We start from the raw sequence: 13,018 nt of genomic DNA, 5'->3' as shown, positions 1-13,018 counted from the left end.
ATGTCCCATTGTTTTCTCAGACAGTATCCCCAAATAATTTTGTATGGAGGTGTGTATATTTTTATTTTATTTTGTTTTAACTTATTTTAAATTAGTTTTTTAAATGTTTATTTTATTTAAATTCAATTAATTAATTAGATTAATCAATCAGTGTATGACGAGTTTCAGAGGTAGAGTCCAGTGATTCATCAGTTGCATATAACACCCAGTGCTCATTATATCACACGCCCTCCTGCATGCCCATCACCCAGTTACCCCCTCCTCCTACCACACACCCTGAGCAACCCTCAGTTTGTTTCCAGTAGTTAAGAGTCTCTATGGTTTATCTCCCTCTATGATTTTGTCTTATTTTATTTCCCCCTCCTTTCCCCTATGATCCCTTGTTTTGTTTCTTAAATTCCATATATGAGTGAAATCATATGATAATTGTCTTTCTGTGATAGACTTATTTCACTTAGCATAGTACCCTCTATTCTATCTGTGTCATTGCAAAAGGTGAGATTTAATTTTTTTAATGGCTGAATAATATTCTGGGGTTTTTTGTGTGTATATATACACACGTATATATATCTATATACATATAGATATATATATCTATATATAGATATATATAGAATCTGTCAACATCTGTTGACATCTGGGCTTTTTCCATAGTTTAGTTTGGCTATTGTGGACATTGCTGCTATAAACATTGGCGTGCAGGTGCCCTTCGGATCACTATGTTTGTATCTTTTGGGTAAATACCTAGTAGTGAGATTGCTGGGTCATATTTTAAATTATTTTATCAAATACTTTAACAAATACTGTTTGGCCTTTTTCCTTTAAATTATTCTTTCTATCTTGCATTGTTAACGTGACATTGACTTTAGAGTTAAATTATATTTTATTGATATGCTGAACATATTAAATTCTCTCTTTAGGGAGAGAACATCATCTAATGAACTCCAAGAAGTCAGGATTCTTGCTCGATTTTTAAATGATGTTGTAAATATTTCAAGCATGAGTTTGACATACTTTCAGAGCACAAATTTGCAATGTCTCCCAGGCGGCTACAACATCCAGCGCATCATGTTACAATCACTTACGTATCCAGAAAGGTAAGAAAACTAGATTTTGATTTCTTTGTATAATCTTTTCTTTTTTTTAAAGATTTTATTTATGTGACACAGAGAGGGAGGTCACAAGTAGGCAGAGAGGCAGGCATAGAGAGAGGGAAGCAAGGCTCCCTGCTGAGCAGAGAGCCCGATGTGGAGCTTGATCCCAGGACCCTGAGATCATGATCTGAGCCCAAGGTAGAGACTTTAACCCACTGAGCCATCCAGGTGCCCCTCATTGTATAATTTTTAAGCTTGAAAATATTGGTATGCTAGTATGCTAAGAAATGTTTTAAAAGTTTATATATTCAAACATCTGTTTATTGTGTATTTCAGGTTATATTTCACATAAATATTAGAATATCTAAATTAGATATATTAGAATATCTAAAGGGTGCAAAATGCACTTTTTTAAAGGTGAAAATTAGTTTGAATGAAACTTAGTTTGGAAACACATTACCTAAGCCAAGGAAAAACACTATCATTGCACTAGACACAATAAAAATGAAAAAAAAAAAAGAGACAGATGTCTTCCTCAGAAGTTGATCGATAATTTCTTATGTATACATATATATTTACAGAGTGGTTGAGATTCCTTCTATACAATTTTTGCATGGGGCTCAATGGCTAAAACTGTATAAGGAGGCATATGTCATAGAAGATAGAAGTCATCATGACTTTCAATGACTTTTTTTTCTTTCTCTTAAATTTATTTTTATTTGGGAAGAGGAAAAAAGTCTATTTTCATCTGTTGTATCTAAGATTCTATATATCACTGGAAATTCAACCCTAGGAGTATATTGGCAGAAGTAAAGCTCTAGCATATATACGACAACATGAGGAAAATCTGACTCTGTACCTTAATTTTACGATCCGATGTCTTGGTTTGACTGTTATGTCACAGATATCTCCATGTCACATCATAACTTGATTTTTTTTTTTTGAAGATGATAGAATCCAGCAGTATTTATATGTCTATTTAATATGTTTTTCTTAGTTCTGCGTTCTCATACCTGAAGAGGTTTTCCTACTATCCTTGTCCCCACGATATTGATGTATGTGTTCACTATGGCAGAATTCATATTCCCACACAAAAACCTCTGTGAAAGCACTAAGAACCACTAAGACCTCTTTAATGAGTTGGTCATCTGTCTATTTGGATATGGGACATGTGATTTGTTCCAATCACGAGAGTCAACTGAGAGCCAATAGCCACGGGTTTGTGGATTGCTAGAAATCGCTGTTTTTTGGTTTACCGCAGAGCTTTCTTTTTATTTCTCTTTATGTTTCTGTATTTATATATTTGATTCCTTAATTACCTTTCTATGAATGTTGCCCATACTAAATAAGAATTTTTGGAGAATAAAATTAATAAATGATAAGAATATGCATTTAGATGAGATCTCTATCAAAAGAGGAGAATTGGCCGGGGGGGGGCACCTAGGTGGTGCAGTCACTAAGCGTCTGCATTTTGCTCAGGTCATGATCCCAGGGTCCTGGAATTGAGCCCTACATCGGTCTCGCTGCTCAGCAGGGGAGCCTGCTTCTCCCTCTCCCTCTGTCCCTGCTCATGTTCTCTCTCTCTCACTCACTCTCTCAAGTAAATAAGTAAAATCTTAAAAAAGAAGAAGAAGATGATGATAATGGCTCCTGGCTTAGCTTCATTCAGAGGACCAAGTGCATTTCTGTGCTAGCTCTTGGCTTTGCCATTCACATTGCTTTATCCTCAGTCTTTATAATACCAACTTGGCTGCTGCTTGATTCCAAACTCACATCCCATGAGGATGGGTGGGAAAAGAGTTTTTATAGTCTCTTTGCACGTCACTGACTTTGACTGGGCAAGTACATACCTTTGAGCCTCACTCTGTGGTCAGGGAAGTAGATTCTTCTGATTGGCCAGGGAAGTAAATCCTTTGATTTATGCTTACTTACTCTGTGACAAGAAGGAATCAAATTCAATCCTACGGAGAGGAGGATGAAGTATGTTGAAAGTAGTATTACCCGAGAAGATAATATGACCTCTAAGGTGAAAAAAATAACAGGACACTACAGAAAGGCTGAAAATATTTTGATAAAACAGGCAAACATTAATTAAAAGTGGATTGGCTTGTAATTTATCTTACTGTAGTTTTTTTATTGATTTAACAACAACAACAAAAAACAATATAATTTTGATTGGCTGATGCAGTTAACCTGTGAATGAAAGCAATAAATGAATAGGTAAACTGAGTCACTCAAATTCAGATTTTTCAAGATCTGAGTACTTCAAACGATTTGGGGGTAAGTTAGGTTTTTGAAGTGGTTATATTTATTGTTCTGGATAGCCATAATGTAATATTTAGCCTGATAAGACAACTTGAGATTGAACAATGTAGTAACTCCTCAAATAATTTACTCCAATATATCATGGAGGGTTGATGTATAACTTTAGACACGTTTTCCTTTTTCAAATTAGTTAAATATTTGAATCAATGATTTTATAGCTTTGTCCTGAATGCCTTACTATTAACTTCCCTAGTTATTTAGCGTTGCATTTAGTTGAATAGTTTCAACATTTCATAAGCCGTTTTCAAGATGAATAATACTGGTTAAGTGTGTTAAGATTTACCACATCCCAGACACTGCTTTTGCAACCTTTGCAACACCTCTCTGAGCTAAGTTTTTTCTTCTTTTTATTAGTGAGGGAACAGAAACTGAGAGGTTGCTCAGCTGAGAAGTGCCTTGCAGTGATTTGAAGGCAGATTTTTCTTGGTTTTTGATGTTGTTGTTTTCTTTTCTTCTAGTTGCTGTTATTTTGATAGGAATAAACATTTTTTTCACTAATTAATATAGTGATTTATTCCCATTGTGGAGTATTTGGAAAATTTAATTCAAATGTAATGCTACAAGCAGGAGCTATCACTGTTAATATTTTGTCAGGCTTACTTATCATCACACATGTGACAAGTGAATCGTGAATCTAATTATTTACATTAAATGACAAGCCAGGTTTCTGTGCAGAATCGTGCAGTTTGAGCTGCGGGCATCACTGTTCGCATAGATAATGAGGTGAACGTAATGTACTTGGAGCTGTGCAATACTGTGGACCTGATTAGAAGCATTTTTTTCTTCCAAAATATAAATTAATGGCAGCCATTATATTCTGTCTTTTGTGGGATATTCAGATCAGCCTTTCCTTTATTGTTAGGCGTTTTGGTGCTTTTTCTTCCCCCCAATGCGTGCTTATCATGGATATTGACTCTCGATGCATAGAAAACCATTGGCAGGTAAACAGTTTCCTTGTACTATATTTATAGAAGGAACATTAAGGAGGAGGAATATTTTCAAATCTTCTACCCCAGCACACAGTGTTCACACTTTGATATAGGTTGGTGGTGAGTCTACAGAGAGTGGTTGCTTTCTCCTTTTTAAGTCCCTTATTACAAGGGGAAAGGAAAGGGGAAAAAAGCAGACAGATGTGTCCACCATTATATGTGACTCCCTGTCTTCTTAATCATTTTTGCGTAGACAGCTCTTGTACCCAATTTACTCATTGGTTAATAGGTTAAAAAATAGGGTAAAGTAATTGGAATATGCTATAGAGGAAAAATAAGCATGCATGTAATTTCAGTTTTTATGTAAAATCTTAACAGTGGGTAAGCAATGAAAATTTACTAAATTTATAAAATTTAGATGCGGTTGTTTCTACTCAGGGCAGGGGGTGGGGAACCAAAAATACATTTTGTGGGTGGTTAGAAAACTCAACATTCCCTCCTGGCTGGGGATGCTAACAGATGCTTGGATGAAATGTATGCTTTAAGTTTAATTACCTAGATAATTACCGTAACCGTTTAGCTGCGTTTCCTATTTAGATCTGTCTGCACAGATAATGTGCAATTAATGAGAATTAGCACTGCCAAATTATTGGGAATGTGAGTTTTAAAAATGTGATGCCTTATGGTCCAGATAAGCTGTGTACGCACTCAACCAGTAATGATCTCTGTATAATAAACTCTGATGCTACAGCACAATTCCCCTTCAGGGCATTTCCAGTAGAGCGGGGCCTTTGAACTTAGGGACTGAGAGGAATATGTATTCACAGTGCAGATGACCTGGGATAATTTCCTGAGAGAAGTTGGACTAAAGCTACTTTTTGAAACTTGAGTGAACGGTAAAATGTACTCTTTTTGGTATATGGTTCTATGAATTTGTATACATTCATGGAGTCATGGAATGACCATCACGTTCAAGATACAGGACATTTCCATCAATGACAAAAACTGTCTTGAGCTAACCCCCTTCTTTTCTTTCTTTCTTTTTCTTTTTTTTTTTTTAATATTTTATTTATTTAACAGAGAAAAATCACAAGTAGGCAGAGAGGCATGCAGAGAAGAGAGAGGGGGAAGCAGGCTCTCCGCTGAGCAGAGAGCTCAATGCGGGACTCAGTCCCAGGACCTTGAGATCACGACCTGAGCCAAAGGCAGAGGCTTAAACCACTGAGCCACCCAGGCACCCATAACCCTGTTCCTGGTCCCTGGCAACCACTGTCTCTAGTTTTGCCTTTTTCAGAACATTAGGTAAAAAGGAATCATGATAGCATGTGCCTTTTTGAGTGTGGCTTTTTCCACTTAGCTTCATACATTCAAACTTTATGCATTTTGTTGCTTATACCAATGGAATGCTATTGATGAATAGTATTTTATTGTATGTATATACCAAAGTTCGTTTATCCACTCACCAGTTTGAAGACATATGGTTTGTTCACAGTTTTTGATAGCTATCTATGGATAAAGCCAACATAAATATTTGCGTGTAGGTTTTCATGTGAACATAAGTTTTCATTTCTCTTGGATAAATACCTAGAAGTGAAATAGCTGGGTCATACTGTAAGTGTATGTTTAACTTCAGAGGAAACTGCCAGACTGTTTTCCAAAGTGACTGTACATTTTGCATTCCCACTGGTGCTTAGCAGAGTTCCATTGCTTCTTCCGCATCATCAAAGACTGCGCCTTCCCCAATGTTTTTCTTGTTTGGTTTTTATTTTCCCCAAACTAATAGGTGTTTAAACATTGTGCTTTAATTTTTTTTTCTTTTATTTCTTTTGTTTATTTTTTAAAGATTTTTATTTATTTATCTGACAGATAGAGATCACAAATAGGCAGAGTAGCAGGCAGAGGGAAAGGGAGAAGCAGGTTCTCCACTGAGCATGGAGCCCTATGTGGGGCTCGATCCCAGGACCTTGGGATCATGACCTGAGCCAAGGGTAGTCCCTTAACCAACTGAGCTACCCAGGCACCCTTAAGTAATTTTTAAAAGCAGTATTATAAGCTTGGATGTGGTGATATATTGTACAAAAGCCCTGGGGAGTTTTTTCAAATAGGTTTATATGTGTCTTATTATTTGGAATAATTCATGGATTAAAACAAAATAAATGAATTATGTTTGAATTTTGGAGTGTCTTCTCAAAATTCTCCAAAAGAGAAACCTCCACAGGTTTCTCTTATTATTTTAGATACTTTATCAAAGTAATGTATTCATTTCACTGGTTTGTGTAAGTGGAGCATCAGAAATGCAATATTCTGTGCCCTTTTGAAATTAAAAAAAATTAATAATCTTTGCGTGGTAGTTGAACATGAAAACACAAGTATTCTTTCAAATTATACTTTATAAAAATTTTTATGGGTTTTTGAGAAGGAACTATGGAATAACATAACATAGAATGATGTCAAACTTAGAGTCATGGCAGAGGAAGTAGATAGGTTTTTCTCAATGTAAAAATCAAGAAAGTTAATTTTTCTCACACATTTTGGTGAAAGTGAACTTTGGGTAGGCATTGTAAACCTGCCTAAACTGTCTTGTAATGCATGTAAAGACTTTGTAAAATGTGGAATATTTAATTCAAAAATATGCATTTGTTATATTACTGATTGAACATATCTTAATGGAAATGGGGTTGTGAGCTTTTCTTGCGGAAAAAAATAAAATCGTACTCACCTTGATGTTACATTGTAAATATGTGAATACGATGATTAAAGCTGAGGTAACCTTGTAAGAAGTCTAATGACACACTTGTCCTACTGTGACAACTGAAAAATGAGGCAAATCAGGGAGATCCAGAACACTGCAGGCACATCAGTGATTAAGGGATATAGCAGGATAGATGAAGAATTGACATAAGTATATATACATTTGTTTGGAAAAGTGGTGAAGTCATTGCCACACTTCTTAATAATGAAGGGAGGTTGATGATCTTTGATAACAACAAAAGGCTACTTTTGCTGACACCTAAAACTCTTACAAGATTGAAGTATTACCATTTTATACTTATTGTTACAGTATTAAAATTCAAACTTCAAGATGCCTTAATCTTTTTTATTAACATATTTTTTATTCCTTTTTGATTATTTTTATTTTTTATTATTTTTAAACTAACATATAAGATGCCTTTATTATTTCAAATGGAAGATACTGTGGTATTCTGTATCTGTGTTTATAATAAAAAATGAATGTCTATATTTTATTACTTTTAAACACATTAGCAAATGTAGAAAATTGAGTTATTTAAAAATTGAATAACTTAACCTAAAAATGCTGTTGAATATATTTTTTTCTTTTTTAAAGATTTTATCCATTTATTTGACAGACAGAGATCACAAGGAGGCAGAGAGGCAGGCAGAGAGAGAGGAAGGGAAGCAGGCTCCCTGCTGAGCAGAGAGCCCAATGCGGGGCTTGATCCCAGTACCGGGATCACAACCCAAGTCAAAGGCAGAGGCTTTAACCCACTGAGCCGCCCAGGCGCCCCAAATGCTGTTGAATATATAAAAAACTTGTCCGGTGATGTCCTAACCAAGCTGGAAGGAGCCTGGGAACAACGTACATCTTGAACTAGAGCAATGCATCGGTCAAGTAAAGGGGAGCTGTCAGCACTCGTGAAGCTGAATTACCCCTTTTCCTTGACTAAGTTGCTGTTACTCACATAGGAAATTTCCATTTATTTCAACCATTTTTTTTCTTTAGCTCCTTTCCTGAACTTTTACTAATCTTTTCTTACCCTACTTGGTTACCTTTTTATGGATTTTAAGAAGGTTTTTAAGATTCTTTGAAAGACATTAATAGGAAGATAAAAACTAGACAAGATGCTTGATTCATCATAGTGACTTGACTTTTCAGAAGTCTTCAAATGCCAAATACACAATCCCTCCAAGATGTAGAATTCCTTACTGATTATCATCTCCACTTTCGTAGGTGGAAAAGAGGACTGATTAGATTATTAGAAAATCTGTGTATGCAATTAAGCCCCATTCTTTAATGGTGCCTGTCATGATAGAAAAAGTGGCCCAGCCACTAAGTGTTGAGTTCAGGCTTCAGCTATTTCAGTATCCAAAAATGTCTTCCCTATAAAGTAAATATCTCAATGACGCATCAAGGAGAGGAAAAATTGAAACACAGAAGAGTTTTTTCTTTCTCCTAAATATTGTGTCTACTTCATCCCTGTATAGCCCAATGAGATGGAATGGAAGAAAGGCCATAGGTTTGTCCCTGCATTGGGAAAACTAATCAATCGCAGGTATTGAATATCCTACCGTTGATGAGGAAAAAATATCAACTTTGCCACTTTTTACTAATAATTATTTTTTTTCTCTCTTCTTCTCTCTCCATAGACCACCACTTTGCAAATACAATTTTGTACTTGATGAAAATGTGGAAGTATATCTCAATCTACACACATGCATCGCAAGGAAAATATAAAATGCTTTCTTCCGTCAAATATAAAAACTTGTTTGTGAATTAAAGAACTTGTAAATGGGATCAATGCATTCTTTTAGATCAATCTGGGATTCAGATATTTCTACTTCCTGAAAATATTTTTAAAATAAAAAATATAGAAAACTATTAAAGTGCATATAATAAAACATTCTGAATATATTCTTTTTTCTATAAAGATTTTATCTATTTTATTTTAGAGAGGTGTAGCACAAGCAGGGGGAGGGGGGGAGGGGTAAGCCGACTCCTCCTGAGTGCAGACTTGATCTCATAACCCTGAGCCATGACCTGAGCCAAAATCAAGAGTCCGATGATCGACCAGCTAAGCCACTCTGGTGCCTCACATTCTGAATGTATTCCAAAAGCTGTTTATTGCTGTTTACCTCAAATGTTTGTCATTGAGTATTTCCCATAATTACTTATTATTAACAGATACTATGTTTTTAGAGAAAAAGAGAAACGTGTTGCTTCAGTACTGTCTAAATAGTATCATTCTCTACATCTCAGACTGCAGTAGTAAAATAAGTGAATATATATATTCACTTATTTAAAAGATTTTATTTATTCATTTGAGAGAGAAAGCAAGGAAGAGCATGAGGGGGAGAGGGTCAGAGGGAGAAGCCGACGCCCCATGGAGCTGGGAGCCTGATGCGGGACTGGACTGGGGGACTCCAGGATTATGACCTGAGCAGAAGGCAGTCGCTTAACCAGCTAAGCCACCCAGGCACCATATGCTTTTAATTGTAAATTTGTCACTTGGAGAAGTCACTTGGATTAATGTAAATCTTGTGAACATAAATATAACTTCTGTTTAGTGCTCCATTTGATCTCTTTGGCTTAAGGTCAGATCTTGGGTCCACTTACTGGTGGTGTGAACTTGAGTAGCTAAACTTAACTCACCATGTCTCAGTCAATCTAAGAATTTTTGAGAAGATTAAGTCAATATTTTGACTAGTTTCTGCCTGTAATGATAATAATAAAAATACTGATAGCTAACACATACATCACTGTCTTTCTACACAGTTTATTAACATATATATATGTTAATATATATATATATAAGTGAAATTGCATGAGGGTTTGTGGTTTTGTTTAAGAATGTGGGAAATCTGTGAGCAAATGATTTCCTGACAGAGTAGAGAGTATATATATACATATATATGTATATGTATCTCAATTCATTTAATCCTTAAAAGACCCTGTGAGGTTGGCCTTGCTACTTCCACTGATGAAGAAATTGAAGGATTCCTGGGTCTCGGCTCTCTCTCACCTGAATCTGAATACCCCCAAGGTTTATTTCATGTGTTTCTAAAGCAGTCTGTCCATTACAGTCCCAGTCTCTCTGCTTTTGACTTCCTGTCATATTAGTTTGCAGGGTTTCCATAACAAAATACCTCTGCAAGTGTGACTTAAACAGCATAAATTTATTTTCTCATAGTTCTGGAGGCCTTAAGTCTAAGATCAAGGTGTCAGTAGGCTTGATTTCTTCTATGGCCTTTCTCCTTGACTTGCAGAGGCTACCTTCTTGCTGTATCCTACATGCATGGTCTTTTGTCTGTGCATGGTGTCTCTTTCATGTGTCTAAATTTCCTCTTCCTATGAAATCACCAGTCAGATTGGGTGAGAGCCCACCCTAATGGACTCAATTTTAATTTATTCACTTCTTTAAAGATCCCCATCTCCAATTATAGTCACATTCTGAGGTACTGGGGGTTAGGGCTTCAGTATATGAATTGGGGGGAAGGGCACAGTTCAGTCTATAATACCTGCCATGACTCATTAGTTCCACAACAATGACTTTAGCCTCCTAAGTCTTTTGATGGCTAATTGGGGCCATTGTGTGAAGACCCTTTAAGTATTAGATGTGTGTTCCAGACAGAAATAAGTAGAAGTTTCCTCACTTTTTTTGTCTAGGGATCCGATCATGCAGCCTGTACCCCAGACTGTCCTACAGTCCTTGAACACAGTTTCTTCAGTGTCTGTTTGAGCTCTTCACTTCACAGGCCTTGGACTCAAGTCTGCAGAGACCCCCACTCTCTACTCTGTCAGGTAATCATTTGCTCACAGATTTCCCACATTCTTTTTTTTTTTTTTTAAAGATTTTATTTATTTATTTGACAGAGAGAACTTACAAGTACACTGAGAGGCAGGCAGAGAGAGAGAGAGAGAAGGAAGCAGGCTCCCTGCTGAGCAGAGAACCCGATGTGGGACTCGATCCCAGGACCTGAGATCATGACCTGAGCCGAAGGCAGAGGCTTAACCCACTGAGCCACCCAGGCGCCCAGATTTCCCACATTCTTAAACAAAACCACAAACCCTCATGCAATTTCACTTTTCTAATCCCCTCCAATTATTTTTCCAGATAGCCCCAGCAACTTTTTTGAGTCTCATTTTGTGATATTAATGACATTTAAAATTAAATAAAATGCACTATAGGTACATTATGAGGAGCAGAAATTCTGTTCCAGTGTACCTGGTTGCTTAAGGTCTCTAGGTAATAGAGAGACTTATAGCATATTAATGGGTCCCACAACCCTCATAATAAAGCTTCCTTGCCATAAGATCTTCCAAGGATAACTTGAAGACATAAACTTGCAAAGTGTTTAGAAGTTTCCAGATCGCAGTAACTTCTCAAGAATCCTAATTCTTCCCATTTTTTGTTTTTGAGATAAAGGAAGAAGGCTTTGACTCCTCTAACCTCAAGTTCATAGTCTTCAAACAATATTTTAACCATATTTTTTTAATTTGTGGAAATCATAGATCAAAAATAAAAGGGGAAAAATGCACTTTTTTGGAGGATCATAATGAGGCACAGGTTTCAACAACAATTTCTGAGACAACAAGAGGTACACACAGATTATTATGCACAAAATACGTTATGCCAGACTGCTTTAAAGACATACTGTTCTGGAAGAGATAGGAAAGGAAGCAGGGAGATGAGATGTTTAGATTCTTTATCTTTCAGAATGCCTACTCGGCATGCATCACAGAATCAGACTCAACTTTGTCTTTCAAAGTCCTCTCAACCACATAGTTTTATTATATTTAGGCTAATTTTAGGATTTTTCTAATTAAATATTGTATTACTGTTTTACTGATTTGCCTGTTTTGTGTTTCCATGGCATAATAAGCTTTATATTTAAAAAAATAAATCACCAATAAACCAACGTGTTATACCTTGGTTCCCACACTAGTTGACTGAAATGACAAGGAAGTATAATCCTAGATTTTGTTTAATAAACTATACACTTAAAAAAACCCAAACTGCATCATTTATAAGCTGTAAAACCATTCTGATGTACTGGATAATTGTTTAAATTGTGTGTATGTGTGGCCAAAATAGACAAAGTACAATTACAAGAATATTTTAATTAGCTACATTCATAAAATTGTTGTTGTGGGTCATAACATTTTTTGTATTTTTAAAAAATTATTTTTATTGGGGCGCCTGGGTGGCTCAGTGGGTTAAAGCCTCTGCCTTTGGCTCAGGTCATGATCACAGGGTCCTGGGATAGAGCCCTGCATCGGGCTCTCTGCTCAGCAGAGAGCTTCCTCCTCTCTCTCTGCCTCTCTCTCTGCCTGCCTCTCTCTCTGCCTGCCTCTCTGCCTACTTGTGATCTCTCTGTCAAATAAATAAATAAAATCTTTTAAAAAAATTATTTTTATTAACATATAATGTATTATTTGCCCCAGGAGTATAGATCTGTGAATCATCAGTCTTACACATTTCACAGCATTCACCATAGCATATACCCTCCCCAATGTCCATTACCCAGCAGCTCTCTCCCTACCCCCCACCCCCAGCAACCCTCAGTTTGTTTTGTGTGATTAAGAGTCTCTTAATGGTTTGTCTCCCTCCCAATCCCAACTTGTTTCATTTTTTCCTTTCCTGCCCCCCACAACCCTCCCACCCTGCCTCTCAAATCCCCCATATCAGAGAGATCATATGATAATTGTCTTTCTCTGATTGACTTATTTTGCTCAGCATAGTACCCTCCAGTTCCATCCATGTCATTGCAAATGGCAAGATTTCGGTTTTTTGTTTTTTGTTTTTTTAATTTTGTTCATTTACTTGACAGACAAAGATCACAAGTAGGCAGAGAGGCAGGCAGAGAGAGAGAGGAAGAAGCAAGCTCCCTGCTAAGCAGAGAACTCAATGCAGAGCTCGATCCCAGGACCCT

At 36.4% G+C, this 13,018-nt stretch overlaps 1 protein-coding gene across 1 annotated transcript in view; it reads left to right on the top strand.

Moving 5' to 3' along the window:
• Nucleotides 1-8,822, top strand: part of LIPI (lipase I) — a 39,587-nt gene extending 30,765 nt beyond the window's left edge. Inside the window, exons 8-9 of the mRNA XM_059165086.1 lie at nucleotides 921-1,097; nucleotides 8,735-8,822. Of these exons, the coding sequence (XP_059021069.1) occupies nucleotides 921-1,097; nucleotides 8,735-8,822 (265 nt within the window). The remainder of the gene's footprint in view (nucleotides 1-920; nucleotides 1,098-8,734) is intronic.
• The last annotated feature ends 4,196 nt before the right edge of the window (nucleotides 8,823-13,018 follow it).

This window comes from Mustela lutreola, chromosome 2 (genome assembly GCF_030435805.1).
Source record: "Mustela lutreola isolate mMusLut2 chromosome 2, mMusLut2.pri, whole genome shotgun sequence".
Classification (NCBI taxonomy): domain Eukaryota; kingdom Metazoa; phylum Chordata; class Mammalia; order Carnivora; family Mustelidae; genus Mustela; species Mustela lutreola.
Note: the sequence above shows the minus strand (reverse complement) of the source record. Positions and strands in the feature narration are given on the sequence as shown.